This window comes from Vitis riparia, chromosome 16, assembly GCF_004353265.1.
Source record: "Vitis riparia cultivar Riparia Gloire de Montpellier isolate 1030 chromosome 16, EGFV_Vit.rip_1.0, whole genome shotgun sequence".
Classification (NCBI taxonomy): domain Eukaryota; kingdom Viridiplantae; phylum Streptophyta; class Magnoliopsida; order Vitales; family Vitaceae; genus Vitis; species Vitis riparia.
Genome location: NC_048446.1, coordinates 17,415,487 through 17,436,271, shown reverse-complemented (window position 1 = coordinate 17,436,271; position 20,785 = coordinate 17,415,487). Strand labels below are relative to the sequence as shown.

The 20,785-nt window shown below is 42.4% G+C and overlaps 1 protein-coding gene across 1 annotated transcript; it reads left to right on the top strand.

The window, feature by feature from the left end:
* Positions 1-15,146: 15,146 nt before the first annotated feature.
* On the top strand, positions 15,147-15,992 carry LOC117933802 (3-hexulose-6-phosphate isomerase). The gene has a single exon (XM_034855346.1). The coding sequence runs from the start codon at positions 15,179-15,181 to the stop codon at positions 15,836-15,838; it is 660 nt and encodes a 219-aa protein (XP_034711237.1). The 5' UTR covers positions 15,147-15,178; the 3' UTR covers positions 15,839-15,992.
* The last annotated feature ends 4,793 nt before the right edge of the window (positions 15,993-20,785 follow it).

The window sequence follows — 20,785 nt, the reverse complement described above, 5'->3', positions numbered from 1 at the left end:
TTGCTCTCTGACCGAGCCAAAGATTAGGAGTAGGGTCTAGCGACGGGCTATATCGATGCACGGGAGCATTCTGGAGGAGAGCGACACTTTGATGTCGATTGGAGTCCGATCATTGAAGACCTGTATAGCCCCGAGCTAGGTTTCATGGATAGTCGTGCGACCAGTGTGTTTCCTCTTCTGCTCTAGATTCTTAGGGTTTTCGGATGCACCCACACCATTCACTGTGCACTCTAGTTGACCATTGAGCGTTGAGAGTTTGAGAGGTTTCACCATAGGAAACCCCCTGGGATGTCGAGGTAGTGCATGTGTGGAGGTGATGACCACCTTGCATGGAAGCACCCCGTCTCTTCGGAGGCGTGCAGAGGGTTGCGTACCATCGGAGGGTACGATCGCTTCTGCTAGGGATCTTTTAAAGTCCACCTATCTCCTTTTAGAGCCGCCTTGACCTTGTAGGTTGAGCCTTAGACATTTCAATTAGGTTTCTCCTTCCCGAACATGTGAGTGCATCTGTGGGCCTTCAGAGCCGGTTCAGTAGTGACAGGTTTAGTTACCTTTGCAGTAGTCTCTTATATATCTGCTCAGGATTGGATATCAGTTTGATTGCTTCCAGGCTACCTTTTGACACGTTTGATAGACATTCTTTGTGGAGTTTCCCTTACCCCGCACCTTATCTAGTGTTTCCACTGTTGTAGGAGTACCGATACGTTCAGTCTGGGTTCGACTTCTTGGATCAGAGTTGGGGGTAGATTGATCAGAGTATCGGACCAGTTAGACCAGAGATCAGATAAGAGGGATATGGATTCACAGATAGTTACCGTCGATCAGTTTGCTGAGGCCATGGTTTCGATTCAGGAGGCTATAGCTAGCCTTGGCCGGAGGATAGATGGGCAGTAGGCCCAGTAGGTCCCGGCCCCGGATGGTGCCCAGTATGACCATACAGTGCCGCCACCCCCTCCACCCAGTCAGTCAGCACCACAGGCCATGCCGTTCACCCTACATAGTCAGACCGAGGTTGCTCCGCCTCCCGTCACCGTGCCTACCCCGACCTCAGAGGACCCACACGCTCGCATGGATAGGCTTGAGCAGGGGTTGAGGCAGTTGAGGACTTCCGACAGAGCCATTACTTGGGAGGATTTTGATGGAGTGCCAGTGGCCAGTTTACCGGCCAAGTTCAGGATGCCAGAGATCGAGCGATACACGGGGATTGGGTGCCCCCGCATCCATTTGAGGCTTTACAATACGATCATGAGGGCTCATGGATTGGACGGGGCCCAGATGATCATGTTTTCCCCATGTCTTTGGGTGGCGCTGCGCAGCGTTGGTTTGCTTCTTTGGATGTATCACGTCGTCGGACTTGGATGATCTGGCCCAAGAGTTCTTGAGACAGTATGCATTTAATACTGTCGTCGACGTATCGAGGAGGGAGCTCGAGGCTCTTAGGCAGAGATCAGACGAGTCAGTTTCTTCATTCATCTCCCGCTGGCGTGGGAAGATTGCTGAGATAGTGGATAGACCATCAGAGAGAGATCAGATTCAGATGGTTTTGAGGAGCCTACAGCCGAGGATTGCCAGGCATGTGGTCGGGGTGCCTTTTACAGATTTTGGATCTCTGGCTCTGGCTTTGTATGATGTCGAGGACGGCATCTCGAGAGGTTTGTGGGCAGATTCTTCCCCTAGTGATGTTAAGGGGAAGAAACCCTTCGGAGGACAGAGATCGACAGATGTGAGTGCCATCAGTTCCTCCAGTCAGAGGCCTCTCAGGCGTCATCAGCCTATTCCGCAGCTTCTCGAGGCTCGCCTATCTTACACGCCTCAACAGTACAGGCTACGAGCACCTCACCCGACTTATGATCAAACGTATCAGGTTCAGCCGTTGGCTCTACCTTACTATGCCGCTCAGGGCATTGAGAGACCTCCTATCTCATACACGGCCGCTGGACAGCCATGCTACGCTGCACAGTTCACTCCGAGACCCGCACCTTCATACCCCAGGCCTCGAGCTCAGCAGACCTCTGTTCCGTTTGCTTTGAGAACGCAGAGACAGTTCTCCCAGATAGGCATGCCGTTGAGCCAGGTTCTTCGGAAGCTCACAGAGGCCGGAGTATTGGCCGCTCTCACTCCGAGACCGCCACCTCAGCCTCTTCCCCCTCAGTTCAGGATGGACTTGCATTGTGCCTACCATCAGGGGCTTGGACATGAGACTGATAGGTGTACCGCATTGAGGCACGCCATCCAGGACTTGATCGACCAGGGTTTGGTACACTTGGGTCAACCGAGTGTGACCACGAACCCGTTACCTGCCCACACCACACATGCAGTCCCTCCACCAGCCGATGGCATTCATTTCTTAGACTTTGATGAGATCGATGACCGCATCCACATGTTGAGTGATGACGATTCAGACCCAGAGCCCATCATGCCAGATGTGATTTATGAGATGAGTGGGGTGACTCTAGGTCCTCAGATGCCTGCTCCATTCCGATTGGTTCCTGAGGCGGTATCGGTGCGAGCTACCACTGTTGAGCCATTGATTTTGCCGCATTACAGTGTCCGGACGCCTTTCATCTTGATCCCGGATGTTGAGGAGGTTCAGGCTCCACACGTTGATGATTCTCAGACTCTGGACATTCAGTATGTTCTCCGAGGAGGTAGAGTGATGCGATAGCCCCTCCCGCGGCAGCTAGGCCAGTTGGGGGCACGTCCGCTCTCGAGGAGGTCAGAGCCGAGGACGATGAGATTTTGAGGCAGTTGCAGAGCACTCAGGCTCGTATTTCCATCTGGAGCCTCTTAGCGTCCTCCAGTACTCATCGGGATGCACTGACTCGAGCTTTGAGCCAGATCAGGGTTGATACCACGACCACTCCCGAGGGACTCATTCATATGATGACGGCTGGCAGAGCCACTTGTATCGTCTTTTTCGATGACGACTTGCCACCAGAGGGTTCAGACCACACGCGTCCTCTCTATATATCTGTTGGTTGTTCAGGTCGCCGAGTCCCATCTGTCCTTCTGGACAATGGCTCGGCCCTGAACGTATGTCCTCTCGCCATTGCCATCGCCCTCGGATACGCTCATTCTGACTTCGGTCCCTCCACTCAGACCGTTCGCACGTATGATAGCACTCGAAGGGAGGTCATGGGTACACTAGAGATTGAGCTACTGATTGGTCCAACCACTTTTGTCGCTGTGTTTCAGGTTTTGAGGATTCCTACATCTTTTAACCTGCTCCTAGGCCGACCATGGATCCATAGAGCCGGAGCTATTCCTTCTTCCCTTCATCAGAAGGTGAAGTTTATTCATGATGGCCGAGTCGTTGTGGTGCAGTCTGTGGGTGATAGGTTCATCTCTGCCGAGCCCGTACTTGAGATTAGTCACGCTGATGATGATCTCTTTCTGACCGGATTTACCTTTGATGAGGTGCAGACTCTGGAGATGGAGGATTTCTACTGAGACTTTGTAGCCATGTCCTTCGACCAGCACAGCAGCACGGTGGTGCTTGATATTATGCGGAGCATGTCTTATCTTCCCGGTATGGGCCTGGGGCGGCGTCAGCACGGGCCTAGTGAGTTCATGGCCTTTCCGGACCGCGACGTACCATTTGGGCTCGGATTCATTCCCACTGAGGCTGACTATCGTCATATGGCGCGACTACGCAGGGAGAGGGTGAGGGCTCGCTTGACTCATACGCCATTTTATTATCCTGTCCGCCCATACACCATGAGCCTAGCTGATTACTTTATGAGGGCATCAGAGCCGCATGCACCATCTGATGGGATCATCGGAGGACTCAGCACCACCCAGGAGGCCGAGCTTCAGCGCCTCGTCCAGCAGTTACAGTTGAGTGACGGAGCCCCTGGCCCTTCGACTTCTGTGTTGATTGCTCCTTCCTCCCCAGATCGCACGAGCCTCATGATGCTTTGCTTCCTGGATGAGATCGATGATCACGGGACTTTTGCCGAGATTGGAGATGTAGTGGACGGAGCCGTGCCGCGTGACGAGTACGTTGATGAGATGCTCTCGATGAGCTTGAGCCAGACCGAGGAGATAGCCCCGCCGGAGCTCGCTTCGCCATTTGATCTCTTCGGGGTGTCCGTCCTCGAGATCGCCGAGGAGGTCCAGACTGCCCCTGCTCAAGAGTCTGCTGAGGACCTTATGGTTTTTGATGATTTGTTTGATAGCCATGTTGGCATTATCGAGGGAGCGTCCGACTTTGTGGACCCACCTCTTTCATTTGACGTTCTGTCGGTGTTCGTCTCCCGTTCTGACTATGTTTCTAACTCTTCATCTATGGATTTGAGCATCTTTGAGTATTTGCCTGTCTCTCATGTTATTGATTTATCTGCACCATCTTCACCCATATCACAGATTTTTGACATTGATGATGAGATTGCACGGCACGATTCAGACGATGACTCGTCTTCTGCTTCCGATTCGGGTCCCGTTGATGAGAGAGTTTCACCTATTGTAGGGGACACAGAGATTGTTGATTTCGGCACAGTAGATCAGCCTAGGAAGTTGAGGATCGAGTCAGATTTATCTGTTGATGAGAGAGATAGACTCATCCAGTTACTCGGAGCATACTTGGACGTTTTCGCATGGTCCTATGAGGACATGCCAGGCCTTGATCCATCTATCGTCCAGCATCGTTTGCCACTTCTGCCCCATGCCAGACCGGTTAAGCAGAAGTTGAGACGATTGCATCCTCGTTGGAGCCTGCAGGTCAAGGAGGAGATTCAAAAGCAGCTCAGTGTAGGATTCTTATCAGTGGTCGAGTACCCGGAGTGGCTGGCCAATGTCGTCCCTGTTCCCAAAAAGGACGGCAAGGTGAGAGTCTGTGTTGATTTTCGAGATCTCAACAAGGCCAGTCCTAAGGATGATTTTCCTCTTCCACACATCGACATGCTAGTTGATAGTACGGCAGGTCATTCGATGTTGTCCTTTATGGACGGATTTTCCGGGTACAGTCAGATCTTGATGGCTCCAGAGGATATGGAGAAGACGTCCTTCATTACCGAGTGGGGTACTTATTGCTATAGAGTCATGCCATTTGGATTGAAGAACGCAGGAGCCACTTATCAGAGAGCAGCGACCACCCTCTTCCATGACATGATGCATCGGGATGTTGAGGTTTATGTAGACGACATGATAGTGAAATCCCGAGGTAGATCAGATCATTTAGCAGCTCTGGAGAGGTTCTTTGAGAGGATCCGACAGTTCAGGTTGAGACTGAATCCCAAGAAGTGCACTTTCGGAGTGACTTCTGGGAAACTCTTAGGGTATATGGTCAGTGAGAGAGGCATAGAGGTAGATCCGGATAAGATCAGAGCCATCCTAGACATGCTTGCACCGAGGACAGAGAGAGAGGTCAGAGGCTTCTTGGGCAGACTTCAGTAGATCAGCAGATTCATTGCCAGATTGACAGACATTTGTGAGCCCATTTTCCGACTCTTGAGGAAGAGTCAGCCTACTGTTTGGGATGATCAGTGTCAGCGCGCATTCGAGAGGATCCGAGAGTACTTGTTGTCACCCCCAGTCTTAGCGCCTCCTACACCAGGCCGTCCTTTACTCCTATACCTATCCGTCTCCGACGTAGCTTTGGGATGCATGTTGGCTCAGCTCGATGATTCGGGCAAGGATCGGGCCATATATATTATCTGAGTAAGAGGATGCTAGACTACGAGACGAGATATGTCACGATTGAGCGTTATTGCTTGGCATTGGTTTGGGCCTCTCGCCGACTGAGACATTACATGACCGAGTATTCGATGCACTTGATATCCCGTCTAGATCCTCTGAGATATTTGTTTGACAGGCCCGCCCTGGTCGGTCGTCTCATGAGATGGCTGGTACTTCTGACTGAGTTTGACATTCATTATGTCACTCAGAAGTCCATTAGAGGGAGCATTGTCGCGGATCATCTAGCTTCTTTACCGGTTTCCGATGGTAGGGCCATTGATGATGGCTTCCCAGACGAGGATGTTGCTGCTGTGACTAGTCTGTCAGGATGGCGCATGTACTTTGATGGTGCAGCCAACCATTCTGGATATGGGATAGGCGTCCTATTGATATCCCCTCATGGTGATCACATTCCCAAATCTGTTCGTTTGGCATTCTCGGATCGACATCTTGCCACGAACAACATTGTTGAGTATGAGGCTTGTATATTGGGATTAGAGACGGTCCTCGAGCTCGGGATTAGACAGATGGAGGTGTTTGGTGACTCCAATCTAGTATTGAGACAGATTCAGGGCGAGTGGAAAACTAGAGATGCGAAGCTTAGGCCTTACCACGCGTATTTGGAGTTACTGGTCGGGAGATTCGATGATTTGAGATATACCCATCTGCCTAGAGCGCAGAACCAGTTCGCTGATGCCTTAGCTACTCTGGCTTCCATGATTGACATTCCTGTTGATGCCACTGTTCGCCCATTGTTGATCGAGTCGAGGTCTGCTCCGGCATATTGTTGTCTGATTGATGATACAATGGTAGATGATGGTCTGCCTTGGTACCATGACATATATCACTTTCTGAGACTTAGCGTATATCCTGAGGCCGCCACGGCCAAGGATAGGAGAGCACTGAGACAGTTAGCCGCCCGATTTGTGATTTGTGGTGAGACATTATATAGACGATCAGCTGATGGGATGCTATTATTGTGCTTGGACCGTGCCTCTGCCGATCGAGTGATGAGAGAGGTTCATGCGGGAGTTTGCGGACCACATATGGGAGGGCATATGTTGGCCTGTAAGATCATGAGGACCGGTTACTTCTGGTTGACCATGGAGACAGATTGCTGCCAGTTTGTTCAGAGATGTCCCGAGTGTTAGATACACAGAGATCTCATTCACGTGTCGCCCTCCGAGTTGCATGCACTTACTTCACCATGGCCATTTTCCGTATGGGGTATTGACATCATCGGGAAGATTTCGCCGAAATCTTCCAGTGGTCATGAGTTCATCTTGGTCGCCATCGATTACTTTACCAAGTGGGTGGAGGCCGCCTCATATGCGAGATTGACATCGGCTGGAGTCGCTGGTTTCATCAGATCACACATCATCTGTCGTTATGGGGTCCCTCATGAGTTGATTTCGGATAGAGGGGTACATTTCAGGGCAGAGGTTGACACCTTGGTGCAGCGATATAGCATCCGACATCATAGGTCGTCTGCGTACAGGCCGCAGATGAACGGGGCAGTAGAGGCCGCGAATAAGAATATCAAGAGGATATTACGGAGGATGATTGAGACTTCTCGGGATTGGTCGGAGAAGCTCCCATTTGCATTGTGGGCTTATCGGACCTCTTTTTGCACCTCTACAGGCGCCACACCCTACTCATTGGTATATGGCATGGAGGCGGTGCTACCCGTTGAGATTGAGATGGGTTCGTTGAGGGTAGCACTGGAGCAGCAGATTCCCGAGACAGATTGGGCTCAAGCTCGATTTGATCAGCTCAATCTCCTAGATGAGAGAAGATTGAGAGCAGCAGACCATGTTCATGCATATCAGAGGAAGATGGCCCGCGCTTTCAAAAAGCGGGTCAAGCCCAGACCACTACATGTAGGTGACTTAGTCTTGAAAGTCATCAGGGGATTGATCAAAGATCCTAGAGGGAAGTTCAGACCCAACTGGAGCGGACCTTATTTCATCAGGGAGTTGACCCTAGAGGGAGCTGCATGACTGATGGATTTAGACGGAAACCGATTCTCAGAGCCAACCAATGTGGATCAGCTAAAGAAGTACTATGTTTGAGACCATGGTCGCAGGATGGGTGGCCATCATTTCGGTTAGCCATTACCTTGTTATTCCCTTGTGATACATAGTCCGTTGCTAGCCCATTGAGCCTCACATGCGTATTATAGCCTTTCTTTCTTATCGCCTTGCTCACATTTTCACACCGGGACAGGGGCCCTTTAATGTATGCATGCATTGTTTGGGAGTTTCATGAGCCTTGGACCTAGAGGCATGTTTTTCTCATCATCTTTTCCTATCACTGCACCTTTGCACTTTCATATCATCGTATTGGTTGTGTTATTCATCTCTTCTTCCCTATCCTATCTACTATTTGTTTGTCTCATATTCTCTCCACCCTGAGTGGTGAGCCTCCTCAGTTCATCACATGGAGGATAGTCACATCATTTCCACCATCTATCTCGCGGACACTGGTTTAGAGATCCTTAGTTTGAGAAGGTCATCTTGTCAGAGAGAGTTTGTTTGTTACCTTATCACTTGGGAGTGTGTCCATTTGTTATTGATATCATCTTTGGGATTCATTTGTTCATGTTCAGGGTACACGTGTTTGTATATATGTAAAAAAAAAAAAAAAAAAAAAAAAGAAAAAAGAAAAAAAAAATGAATGAAAAAAAAAAAGAAAAAAAAAGAAAAAAAATGAATGAAAAAAAAAAAAACGCAGGTGTGTATTATTTTTTATCATTGAGTATGTATGTTGATGTATGGGGGTCATTTTTATTGAGTATGTTCGTTATTGGGAGTTCGTATGTGAGCTCTCTGAGATCCCATGTTGTTTGTATTGTTTCGTCATATCTATTTGTGAGAGAGATGAGTGACCTTCTCCTAAGGACTCCGAGTCATTGTCCTTTCCATCATTACATTCATTATTGATGTGACTTCACTTCATGTTTGATCTGAGTCGATCACCACCTTTCTTCACATATTCATTGTTTCGCTGTCGTTTTTATCGTTGCTTGTGATTCATCTCATTCCCTTCACATCTTATCCCTTCCTTACAGCGACCCATCTCGGGTTCGATACTCATTTCGCATCATCATTACACATACCACTATCAGTTCATGTTGCTTCATTTGTCTCCTTATCGACATCATATTCACGTTAGGCATCCTCAGGTCCATGGCTCATGGGGCTTACTATACATGTTGCATTTCATATATGAGGGCATGGTTTTCTGATCATTGGGTATTTGAGCCTAGTTTCCTTTCATTTCTATTACCCTATCACCTTGGCTTACGTTACGTCCCGTGTCTTAAGACCACCCTGAGGCCATGGGATCGGATGTCATCTTCGGCAGCCTCTACTTGGACAGGTGATTGAGATCTGGTTGATATTTAGATATTGTCATGCTTCTTCTTCTGAGAGTCACCCCTTTGATGTGCAGGTCTGATTCAGTTGTGTTCGGATTACCGGGATCGCGAGTTTGACGATGATTGATTTGGTGTCACCTGATTTTTGACCTATCATACCTCCGGTGCCACACCGGGGGTATATCCCACTTCATTTAGGGGTTTATGGATCCTCGCAGACTTGCACGATCATTATCACTTACTGGATGCTTACTGAGTCGTGGACATGATCGTTACCTTATAGAGCCCCTGAGATCCACCCAGCCAGGTCCGCACTTCTTGACACTTGGATGCCATCATGCCTCTCCATCTGGGAGGTACATCTTGGATATGTGTGCATGATTCAGTTATGGATTCGGACAACTATTGTTATATGTTCGATGACAGATGATTTCATGTCGCTCGATTTCTGACCTGTCCCACATCCGATGCCCATACTGGGGCATATTTCCGTTTTGGGTGAGATTTACGGATCTTCGCGGAGGTCACGTGCTCGACCATAGATGATTTCATGACACTTGTTCTTTTGACCTGTCACACATCCGATGCCCATACTGGGGCATATTTCCGTTTTGGGTGAGATTTACGGATCTTCGCGGAGGTCACGTGCTCGACGATAGATGATTTCATGACATTTGTTCTTCGGACCTGTCGCGCACCTGATGCCATATTGGGGCATATTCCGTTTCGGAGGATCTTTATGGATCTTCGCAGAGGTCACGTGTTCGAGGATAGATGATTCCATGCTATCTGATCTGCCGACCTATCATACATTTCGATGCCATACAGGGGCATATTCCGTTTCAGGCGAGGTCTACAAATCTTTAGGGAGTTGCGTGCTTATCTTCACTTGCGAGATGTAAGTTTGGATGATTGATTGGTTCGCTATTTTATGATGATCCCTCAGTGGAGCCTCTATGGAGCCATTCAGTCAGGCCCACATTTCTCGGCATTTGGCTGCCGCCATGCTTCTTATCCTGGGAGACGTTCCCTAGTTGTTTGGACTTGATTTGGATCGCGGAGGTCGTATGTTCGATGATAGATGATTCCATGTCACCTGGTTTCTGATCTGCCGTACATTCAATGTCATACTAGGGCATATTTCCGCCTTGGACGAGATTTATAGATCTTCACGGAGTTATACGATCACTCCCACTTGCGGGATGCACACCGAGACGAAGACGTGTTCGTTATCTTATCATGATCTCCCAGGGGAGCCTCTCTTGAGTGATTCAGTCAGGCACACACTTTTGACATTTAGATGTCCTCATGCTTCTTCTTTTGAGGGATACCTCTTCGATATGTGGGTTTGATTCAGTTGCAGGCATAGATGATCAGAGCTCATCTGATTTTTTCGACATGTTGCATTCTCGATGCCACACTGGGGCATATTCCCCATCTTGATCGAGATTTGTAGATTCCCCACTGATTTGCATGACCACCCTCAGTTATGAGATACACGTCAGGTCGATGTTTGATTTCACTTTTGTCCGGATACTCTGGGGAGCCTCTCTTGAGTCATTCAGCCAGATTTGTACCCTTTGATATAGTCGTAATTCCTGGAGGGAGTTGTCTCTGGTGCCTGGATTTCCCGCGTCATCATTTCAGTGGGGTACATATCAGATCTGTTACGTGTCCCATTGGTGTTATTCTTGGGTCATCAGGACAGATCGGGTACATCTGATGCCGTACTGGGGCATATTGCCCTCATTTAGCCCTGGAGGCGATCGTTCTCTCACATATCCGTTACAGTTTCCATCACTCGGCCGAGATATATTGTGTTCGCTTCATTGACCTTCATTCCTGAGCTCTTCATCGATACGAGCTCTCGGCGGAGCGTCGTTCGAGACTCGTAGAGTCCCTTTCAGCCATTTCCAGCGGATTGGGATTTGCAGCGGCATGCCACACTGGGGCATACCCCCGTCTTTGAGTTCATTGGATATTTTGCAGATCTTCCTCACTACTCAGTCCATTTCTTGATCTTTGCGAGTCGTCATACTGGGGCATACCCCCTTCAGCGCTTTTCTACTGGGGCATACCCCATCTCTTTGGGTTTATTGTGTCTCGTCTTGATTTCATGGTTGTCAGACTCATTTGTCAATCTTTACGAGTTATCACCTAGAGCATCCCCCTACCGTCACCTTGTTTAGGCTTCCAGAGCCATTACCGTCGTCTTGTTTAGGCTTCCAGAGCCATTTCTGTCATCTCGTTTAGGCTTCCAGAGCCATTTCTGTCATCTCGTTTAGGCTTCCAGAGCCATTTCTGTCATCTCGTTTAGGCTTCCAGAGCCATTTCTGTCATCTTGTTTAGGCTTCCAGAGCCATTACTGTCATCTTGTTTAGGCTTCCAGAGCCATTTCCGTCGTCTTGTTTAGGCTTCCAGAGCCATTTCTGTCATCTTGTTTAGGCTTCCAGAGCCATTTCCGTCGTCTTGTTTAGGCTCACAGAGCCATTTCTGTCATCTCGTTTAGGCTTCCAGAGCCATTACTGTCATCTTGTTTAGGCTTCCAGAGCTGTTATTTTCTAGTTTAACCCTTAGAGTTAGCTTTTGGTTTGGCTTCCGGAGCCATTATCTTCTAGTTTAGTGTTTAGAGTTAGCTTTTTAGTTTGACTTCCATAGCTATTATTTTCTCAGTTTAGCATTTAGAATTAGTTTTTTTGGTTTGGATTCCAGAGCTGTTATTCTTCTAGTTTAGTGTTTAAAATTGGCTTTTTAGTTTGGCTTCCAGAGCTATTATTTTCTAGGTTTCGGCGTTCGGAGCCATCATCACTTTTTAGTTTCGGCGTTCAGAGCCATCACCGTGTTTTCAGTTCGGTGTTCAGAGCCATCATCGGTTTTCAGATCGACATTCGGAGTCGCTTCTCAGTTTGACGTTCAGAGTCATCATCATCATTTCTCGGCTTCGCCGTTCAGAGTCATCATCATCACTTTTTAGTTTCGGCGTTCAGAACCGTTATCACTTCTCAATTTGGCGTTCAGAGCCATCATCGTTCTCAGTTTTGGCGTTCAGAGCCATCGTCGCTTCTCAGTTTTGGCGTTCAGAGTCATCACTATTTTCAGTTTGGCGTTCAGAGCCGTTATCACTATTTTCAGTTTGGCGTCTAGAGCCATTGTACACGTCCCTTCAGGCACCTTGAGTCATCACCTTTTCGTGTTTTGACGTTTAGAGTCATTCCTTCTCATCTGTATCATTCAGAGTCACAGGCCCCGACAGTCATATCCACTAGCATTGCGCATGTTGCCTTCATGGATTTGCGTTTATCCTCATTTTTCTCACTTTTTGCCCGGTGCTTACCACATATTCGTCATCGTTCTTCTAGATTTCCCTCTTTACTGCTCATGACGATGTCCTTTGAGTTCACGATACGTATTTCTGTCATGTTATTGAGCACCCTGCACCTGTTGTTTTCCTGTGGTTTACGCGGGACAGTCTCCTTTCGGGCACTTTATTTCTTGTACTCTAGAGTGGTTTGACCGTTACTCATCTTAGTCATGGTCTCTCGAGTCACTTTTGGAGACGTTTTAGAGGGAGCCTAGGTCCTCAGTGTGGCTTCAGAGACATTTTGAGACTTCATTTCCTGTTAGGATTAGAGCCTCGTTGTTCGTCTTTTGACCTGAGTGAGTTTGTGTCTCATTGGCGTCCTTATGGGGTCTCCTTGGTTCTTCGGTAGAGCTCACTTCATTACACTCATCATTCACACTTTCTTTTCATTCCAGTATTCATATTCCTTGCACTCGTGAACTCTACCAAAGAGGGGCATATTTGTAGACCCCCTCTCAGGAAACCAGAAGATTTTAGTTTTTTTTAGGATTTTTATAGCATTGGAGGAATGCTATTTCGGGCACCTGGAGGAGCTGGCAACACCCTAGGCAAGTGGGGGGACCCCTTCCCGACACATGAGAGGAGCTGCATGGACCAGCATAGAGATGGCAGGGGGCCATGTTGGTGGTTGGCAGACGACGTGCTCGTTGACGGGTGAATAGGAGAGCCGGTAATGGCTTGCTGAAGAAGACACAAACAGGGTTCCATTGATCAAGGAGGAGTTTGAGGAGGACTTTCTTTGGAGAAGCTACGAGACAAAGAAGGGAGCTTGCTGGTTCCATAGATTTTTGAGGGGAAAGCTTGAAGAAGGAGAGGATAGGAGAAGAGAGCAACTGCAGTCTGCATCTCCAAAGCTTTGTTACTAGGGCGAGTAGAAAAAGAGGAACTACAGGATGGGGGGTTCGAAGCTGGAGCAGAGGAGGTTTTTGAAGAAGTGACAAGAGAGACGTTTGAGGGAGGATTTTTTCTAGAGATGGGTTGCTGAAGAGAAGCATTTTCAGCGCATTCGCGACTGGAGGACCAGGTACGCATCTCCTCCTATTCTAGTCATTCTCTATTGCATGTTCTGATTCCCATATGTACATAATCGACTTGAGTATCCATTGATTTTCCTATTGATTGTCATGTCAGCTTCATTTTATTAGTAGAGACCCGACTTTAGGGACTTAAAGGGGTGCTACGGTCCGTACCGTACCTTCCCGATAAGTAACCTGACCCCCGAACCCGATCCGGTTTCTCGTAGATCACCTTTTCCAAATAAGGAGTCACACTTAGGGTTTTTCTTTCTTATTTTGTTTACCCTTTTAAAAATAAAACAAAAATAAGTGGCGACTCCAAGTCATTTTTCTTAATTAATAAAATCATAATTTTTCAAAACAAAAATCGAGCTCGCCATCGAGTGGAAAACGCATTGAATCGAAATGCGGGGTCCACACTATGATTATAAATATTACTATTCATATTTTACTAAAAATTATTTATTCTTTAATTTATTTGTAATTACAAACTATTTTCATTTTTTAATAAGACTTAAAATTAAGAATATATTCACAATATTTCTATTTGAAGTGCTTTTAGAGAATTATTTTCTAGAAGCATTTTTGGAAGAATCACTTATTATATATATCATTTTCAAAAATTTTAAAATTTGAGATAGTAAAATTTCTAATACTTCAAAATTTTAAACAAATTTTAAAATCATTATTTTTTTTTTCTTATAAACAAGTCTCTAATTTTTTTTTTTTGTATTTTATATAAAAATTATTATTATTATTTGATTTAAAAACAAAAATAGGAAGAAGATTTAAGCCAACACTTTATATTCATATTTTTATTTTAAAAAATTAGAATGAGTATGTCTTTGAAATAGGATTCCCTTTAAGAACAACTTCACTTATCATTGTTTTTTTTTTTTTTTAATTTTTTTATTTACAACTAATTTATTGGTGAAAGTTGGTAAAATAAAAGAAAAGTAATTAATGGAGATAGTTATTTTCAGTAGGTAAGAGATAATGTTTCAAATTTGTAAAATATCAACTTTATCCGTTATACCCAATACCAACATTATTTATAGCAACAAACTTCTGATTTACCTTTTTTTTTTATTTAATATTTTATATAATAAATAAATGTTATGTTATATTAGTAAATATTCAAAGTCCAATAATATTTTATTCAAGATTTTACTAGATTTTTATTAAAAAAAAAAAAAAAGTTCTCTTAAGTTATAAGTTATATTATGTTGATTTTCATAAAAAATTAACTTTTTATTAAATTCTTTTTTATGAAAAAAATTAGGTTTTATTTGGTAAGTGTTTTTGTAAATAATTTTGAAAAAAATGTTTGATAAGTGCTATTGAAAAACCCGTTGTTTGATGTTTTGTAAAATAAATATTTAAAATATTGTTACTTTTTTTATAAAACAAATTTTATTCATAATATTTTATTTTTTATATTTATATAATTACTTTTTAAAATAGTTTAAGTGAAAACAACAAAAATAAATAAAAAATATTTTCTAAAAACCTTTTTTTTTTTAAAGAACAAAAAATTATTTTAGAAATTATCGCCAAACAGGGCTTTATTATTGAATAAAAGATTAAAAGATGCATAGCAAGGTATGTCTGATGAAAATTTTATAAGATTTTTAATAAATTTTCTATGTTTTCACAGAAATTCATAAAAATCAATCATTCGTACGGAACTCATTTTATGTAGTGAACCATGCAGTTGGGCTGAGTCACCTGGATAAGGGTGTCTCTATGTGTGTATGTATAGAGAGCTCTGAGATTACATCAACGCTCAGAACTATGGCTTCCTCAGCCACTTCAATGGCCACCCTAGCCTCAGAGATCTGCTGCCAGATCAGCTCAATCTTCTCCAAAACCACTTCCAGACCGCCGGTTCTCGACGTCATGGTGGACGAAATCGCCCTCACCGCTACCGCTAAGGGCCGAGTCTTCGTCCACGGCGTCGGCCGCGAAGGCCTAATGCTCAAAGCTCTCTGTATGCGACTCGCTCACCTCGGTCTCTCCGCTCACTGCGTCGGCGACGTCAACGCTCCTCCCATCTCCTCCTCCTCCGACCTCCTCCTCGCCTCCGCCGGCCCCGGAGGCTTCCCCACCGTTGACGCCATATGCGGCGTTGCCAGATCCAGCGGCGCCCGCGTCCTCCTCCTCACCGCCCAGCCCGACTCCGGATCCGCGGCCAAACTCGCCACCGCCATCGGCTACATTCCGGCGCAGACCATGGCGGATGACGGAGGCCCGGCGCCAACGGAGGAGTCTCGCACTTTGCTACCGATGGGGAGCGTGTACGAAGGAGCGATGTTTGTGCTGTTTGAGATGGTGGTTTTCCGATTGGGCGAGGTTTTGGGAGAGAGCCCCGCGGCCGTTCGATCACGCCACACCAATCTTGAATGAGGTCCGTTTGGATACGCGCCTTAGTATGTACTTTATGGGAATAGTGAAATAATGAAATTAAGTCACTATATTCAAATAAAGTAAAGCTTGTGTGGAATACGAAAAATGGATCATTTTTCTGCCGCTAATTATATTCTTTTGAATTTAATTTTAATAGTAGTGATGTGAATTTTCCTACACTCCACGAGAAAGTCCAAGAAAAGGGAAGAAAAATTAAAAACTAGTTTAATTTCAATAATTTTTATCTATTTTACCTCTTTTATGTTTCATTTTATCTTCCATCTAATATAAATAATTTAAAAATATGTAATTTTTTAAATTATTTTTATTACATAATTATATTATTATTATTATTTATATATTAAATTAAATAACATTTTTCCCCTTTGTTTCATAACATTTCTCAAATCAATAAATAAAAAAATATTGTAGAATGAAGTGGAAGAAGAAAAAAACAAGAAAAAGAGAATATAATGTAAGGAGTAAAATTGAACAAATTTTCATTAGTTTCTTCCACTTCAAACCATCTACATTATAGTTTCTTCCCTATTTCAACTTAGTATTTTCAATTTTGGACTAAGTTATATAAATTATCTTTTTCTTCCATTGAAGAGCTCTTGACACCTTTGAAATTCCCATCATAGATGTGAGTGTTTAGTTAGGTTGACAATTCCGGACAAAATTCCTAAGTGTCCCCTAACTCGGCTTTCCTATTCCTATTCGGACTACTTGACTTTGAAGACTAAGACTTTGCTAAGAGGCCGAGTATGTAGCTGAGTGTGTGGTGATTGGATGTGAATCAACCCGGTTTTTAATCTTTAAATGTGTTAGAAAGTTGGGAAAAATGGTTTTTGGTGCAAGACTTTCATTCCTCTGTTTCTGGATCGATCCAGGTGTAGGGGTGGATCTATCCAACTAATGTTTTTTTGATCAAATCTCAGCCATTAGATTAAGGGTTTCTTTTTACACTTTAAAAACCAATCTTCTCTCATTTTCTGAAGAGAGAGACTGCTGAAAACGTGGGGAGAGCAGCCACACTCCAAGTGTTCTTCATTTTCTCATTTTTGCTTTCCTAATTTGGGGGTTTTTGATTGCAAAGAAAATCCACTTCTCTTAATGTTTTCCAAATTAGTTTTCAATGGATTTTCTTGAGCAATAAATGAGTTGATTCATTATTTCATTTACATCTAAATCTCTCATTCTATTTGGGTTGTGCAAAAACCCATTTTCTTCTTGTGGATTCAAGAAGAGGTCGAGATCGAGTTTGGTGCGGACTCCAAGTGTGCTCCAAAAGGAGAAGCTGAAAATGAAGGTACTAGTCAAGTATTCCGAGAAGGATTGGTTGGCTTGAGTTAGGTAAAACCTTGTACTCAGTTTTTATTCTTCATAGTGGAGTTTTCAATTGGTGATAGGCCCGTGGTTTTTGATCTCTTCGGAGGTTTTCCACGTTAAAAATCCGGTGTTCATTGTCTCTTTCTCTCACTCTATATTTTGATTTATTTTTGAGGAGTGTTGAAGCATTTGCATGTGTTTTGCATTTATTAATTGTTGGGAGAGTGTTGATGCATACATTATTGCTTGTGGATGTTTTGCTTTGTTGAAAAGTTATTGGAAGAAAAATTTCTTGACATTAAGATAGTCTAAGGTTAGGTAATCTTTGTTGGGAGAATTTTTAAATTGTTCTACAACACCTATTCACCCCCCTCTAGGTGTAGTTCATTATTGAGATTCACATTTTCAATAGAAATTATGGAACAGCTCAAAATTTAATCGATGATTTAATTCAAACAATATCAACCAATTCAACTTAGAATATTGAAAATTTATATTTTATTTATTTATCGAAGCACGTTATATATTGCTTAAGTTACTTATATAAAAATATAACTATTACACATAACTATAATCCTTTTTTTTCTTATTATTATTATTACAAAACTTTCCAACATCCAAATCACTTATACTTCAAAAACATAAAATCCCAAATCCTTAGACGTAATACCATAACTCAACTCCTTTTTACTTCTTGCTTCCCTCTACTTTATAGTCCATGGAAAATAATTTTATATAAAAAATGGAGAGCTAAAACTCAGTAGAAAAGAGTTTAATTATCGCAATAGAGTTTATAAAATGTTTGTATAAAATATTTTACACAAATTTTAATTATTTCAAAATATTAAGTGGGAGAGGGCCCTCGGAAAGCCCTTAACATCGATCAAGTTTATCTTGATTTGGGTTATCACCATCCTAAATGTGTGTTGGTTTGAGGGATCAAAGGATACGAACTTTCATGATCATCTTAAGACCTATCATGATTTTGGGCCATCACCACTCCAATGATGGGTTCGCCAAAGAATCAATGAATATGGATTTTCTTAAGGACAAGACCACATATGTTAGTAGTAGGAGTGACCAATCCTACATATGAAACTCCTTAGTAATATTGATGTTGAAGATTTTGATTAAACACGTAACTTAGATATGAATTGGTAGAACCACCTAAAGTCATCCCATTTGCATAGTCTATGGACTAAATATAAAAGGTATGTTAATCTTATCTTAATAAATTTCCAGAGTTTAAGACAAATAGATTAATTAGAAAAGGTCTTTACCTAGTAATAAGATCACGACTTACCTAAAATAGACTTGATTATTGTGATATTAGGATACTTTTAATAAATGAATGTAGTAATAAAAAAACACTACATTATTACTAAACTTACTAACTGCTTTGAATGGTTAATGATTAATGCTTGCTAGTTTTTGTTATGAAAATAATGTCTTTTAATATTATTAGCTCTATTGTCACAACTTAACTAGACCTAATCATATGGATAAAAAAAGTACTATGGATATAGTACTAATAGTAGAGAAGCTAATTTAGGTAGAAGTAATTATTCCTTTTGAACAAACTTTGGAACAAATCTAGTGGTCTTTGCTTGCACTCATGTTCCTTCACAACACATTATTTGAAGGATAATTGAGTTCTTTATTCATGTGTATGCATAAGGGTGTTTTGGTAAACAAATGTAAGGTTACAAAAGAGTTTATGAATGTTGTTTTTAGATTGAATTAATTAATTAATTAGTTAGGACTTAATTGGCTAGATTAAGTGACCTAAGCACAAAATGGACTCAAGTCACTTAAGCTTATAAGCTGTGTCTTAAAAATCGGACTGTCGAACCGTCGACCTTTCTGGTTCGATTCACCCTTTTGATCCATCATACATAAAGGTGTTTTGGTAAAAAATGTAAGGTTATAAAAGAGTTTATGAATGTTGTTTTTAAATTGAACTAATTAATTAATTAGTTAGGACTTAATGAGTTAGATTAAGTGACCTAAGCCTAAAGTAGACTCAAGTCACTTAAGCTTATAAGAACGATGAATCGATTGAGCCGTCTTATTCTTCACTTCCTTTTACCTATTTCTTTTTTTGGCAAAATGGCCAAATTTCCCTCTCGCAGCCCAATAGCCCATGCCCACTCATATTATTGCAAAACAGGCCATAAATGCCTAAACTGGCCCACACACCCACATTGAGCCCCATGGCCCAACAACTTACTAGTTTGTGTTGGATGGAAAGAGGTTTATAAAGCTCTTCATTTTCCCTCTCATTTCCAACATGGGATCAAATGTGAAGGGCTTTAAAGAAAAAATTAGCTTTGTTGCAACAAAAGAGCTTCAACCATAGACCTCAAGTTTACAAAAGAATAATCTCTCCACTATGAGATAGATACCTTTGGTTGTATAAAAAGCTCATAGGGAATATTACATAGCCTATTTCAAAAAATAATATATATATATATCTTATAGAAGTATTTAATTATGGAAAAATTTTAACGTTTAAAATATTCCAAAAATCTTTTTTAGAATCAAACACCAATTCTAAAGAGAAACACAAATTGAAAACTTATTGAAAACAATTTTCGGCATTAAAAACATTGCAAAGACTTATCAACCATGATGCATAGTTAACTTAAATTTTTTATCCGAACCGACCCGGATTGAAGTCTAATAAAGTTCAAAGTGGGATAGATAAGACCTAAGAAAATTTTCAACTAAACAAAAAATACGTTGCAGCGTGGAAATACCAAGTCGGTAAACTATTATTCAGATTAGTAGATGAAACTTTGACATCAGCACCCATTGTTGAAATAATACTCCTAAATCGTGCTTGGAAAAGACAAATTCAACCACCATAAATGAGCTATAAGCCTACCAAGATTGAACAAATGTAGATAATAAATTTTGAAAACTTTTAATCAATGGCTAATATTGGATCCACAAGCCCATGTTGTAGTTGGATATATTTTTGTTTGTTTTTTTCCTTTTAATTTTTTCATTTATGAAAAATAAAATTTTTAAAGAAATATATTTGATGACTTTATTTATTTATTTATTTTCTCATTTCGTTAAAATCTCAAATTCAAGAAATAAAATTTAAAATACAACATAAAACAATTTTTTAACAAATTCAAAATTGTTTGGAAATAAAAATGGGACAAAAAATAAAATCCAAAATTATATTCAAATTTCCCTACACGTTTACTAGTGAATATGTACATTTCTTAAATTGGCATTAGGTAGAGGGACATGCATCACTTGACTGGGTAAAAAACTTAGAAAAAAACTTAAGTTGACACGCTTAAGTGATGAATGACTGAAAAAAAAAAACTTAAAAAAAGCATTTAAATATTGCTAAATATTATTTTTTACAGACTTCTCTTTCAATATATTTAAGAATGTTATAAAGTATTGTTAAAATGCTCTTATAGTCAATATCTACTGTCGTGGGTCCTTGAGACTTGTTCATATGCACATATGATAAATATACACGTATAATGCTATTATATGATGCACACGTTATTACACGATATTTAATTTGGGACTTTCTTATGGGTACAAATTAAAATTTATACCAATTTTTGACTTGGCAACCAACAGTTT

Bases quoted from the DNA above. Each gene is read 5' to 3' on its own strand.
- LOC117933802 (XM_034855346.1), top strand. From the start codon at position 15,179: ATGTGTGTATGTATAGAGAGCTCTGAGATTACATCAACGCTCAGAACT.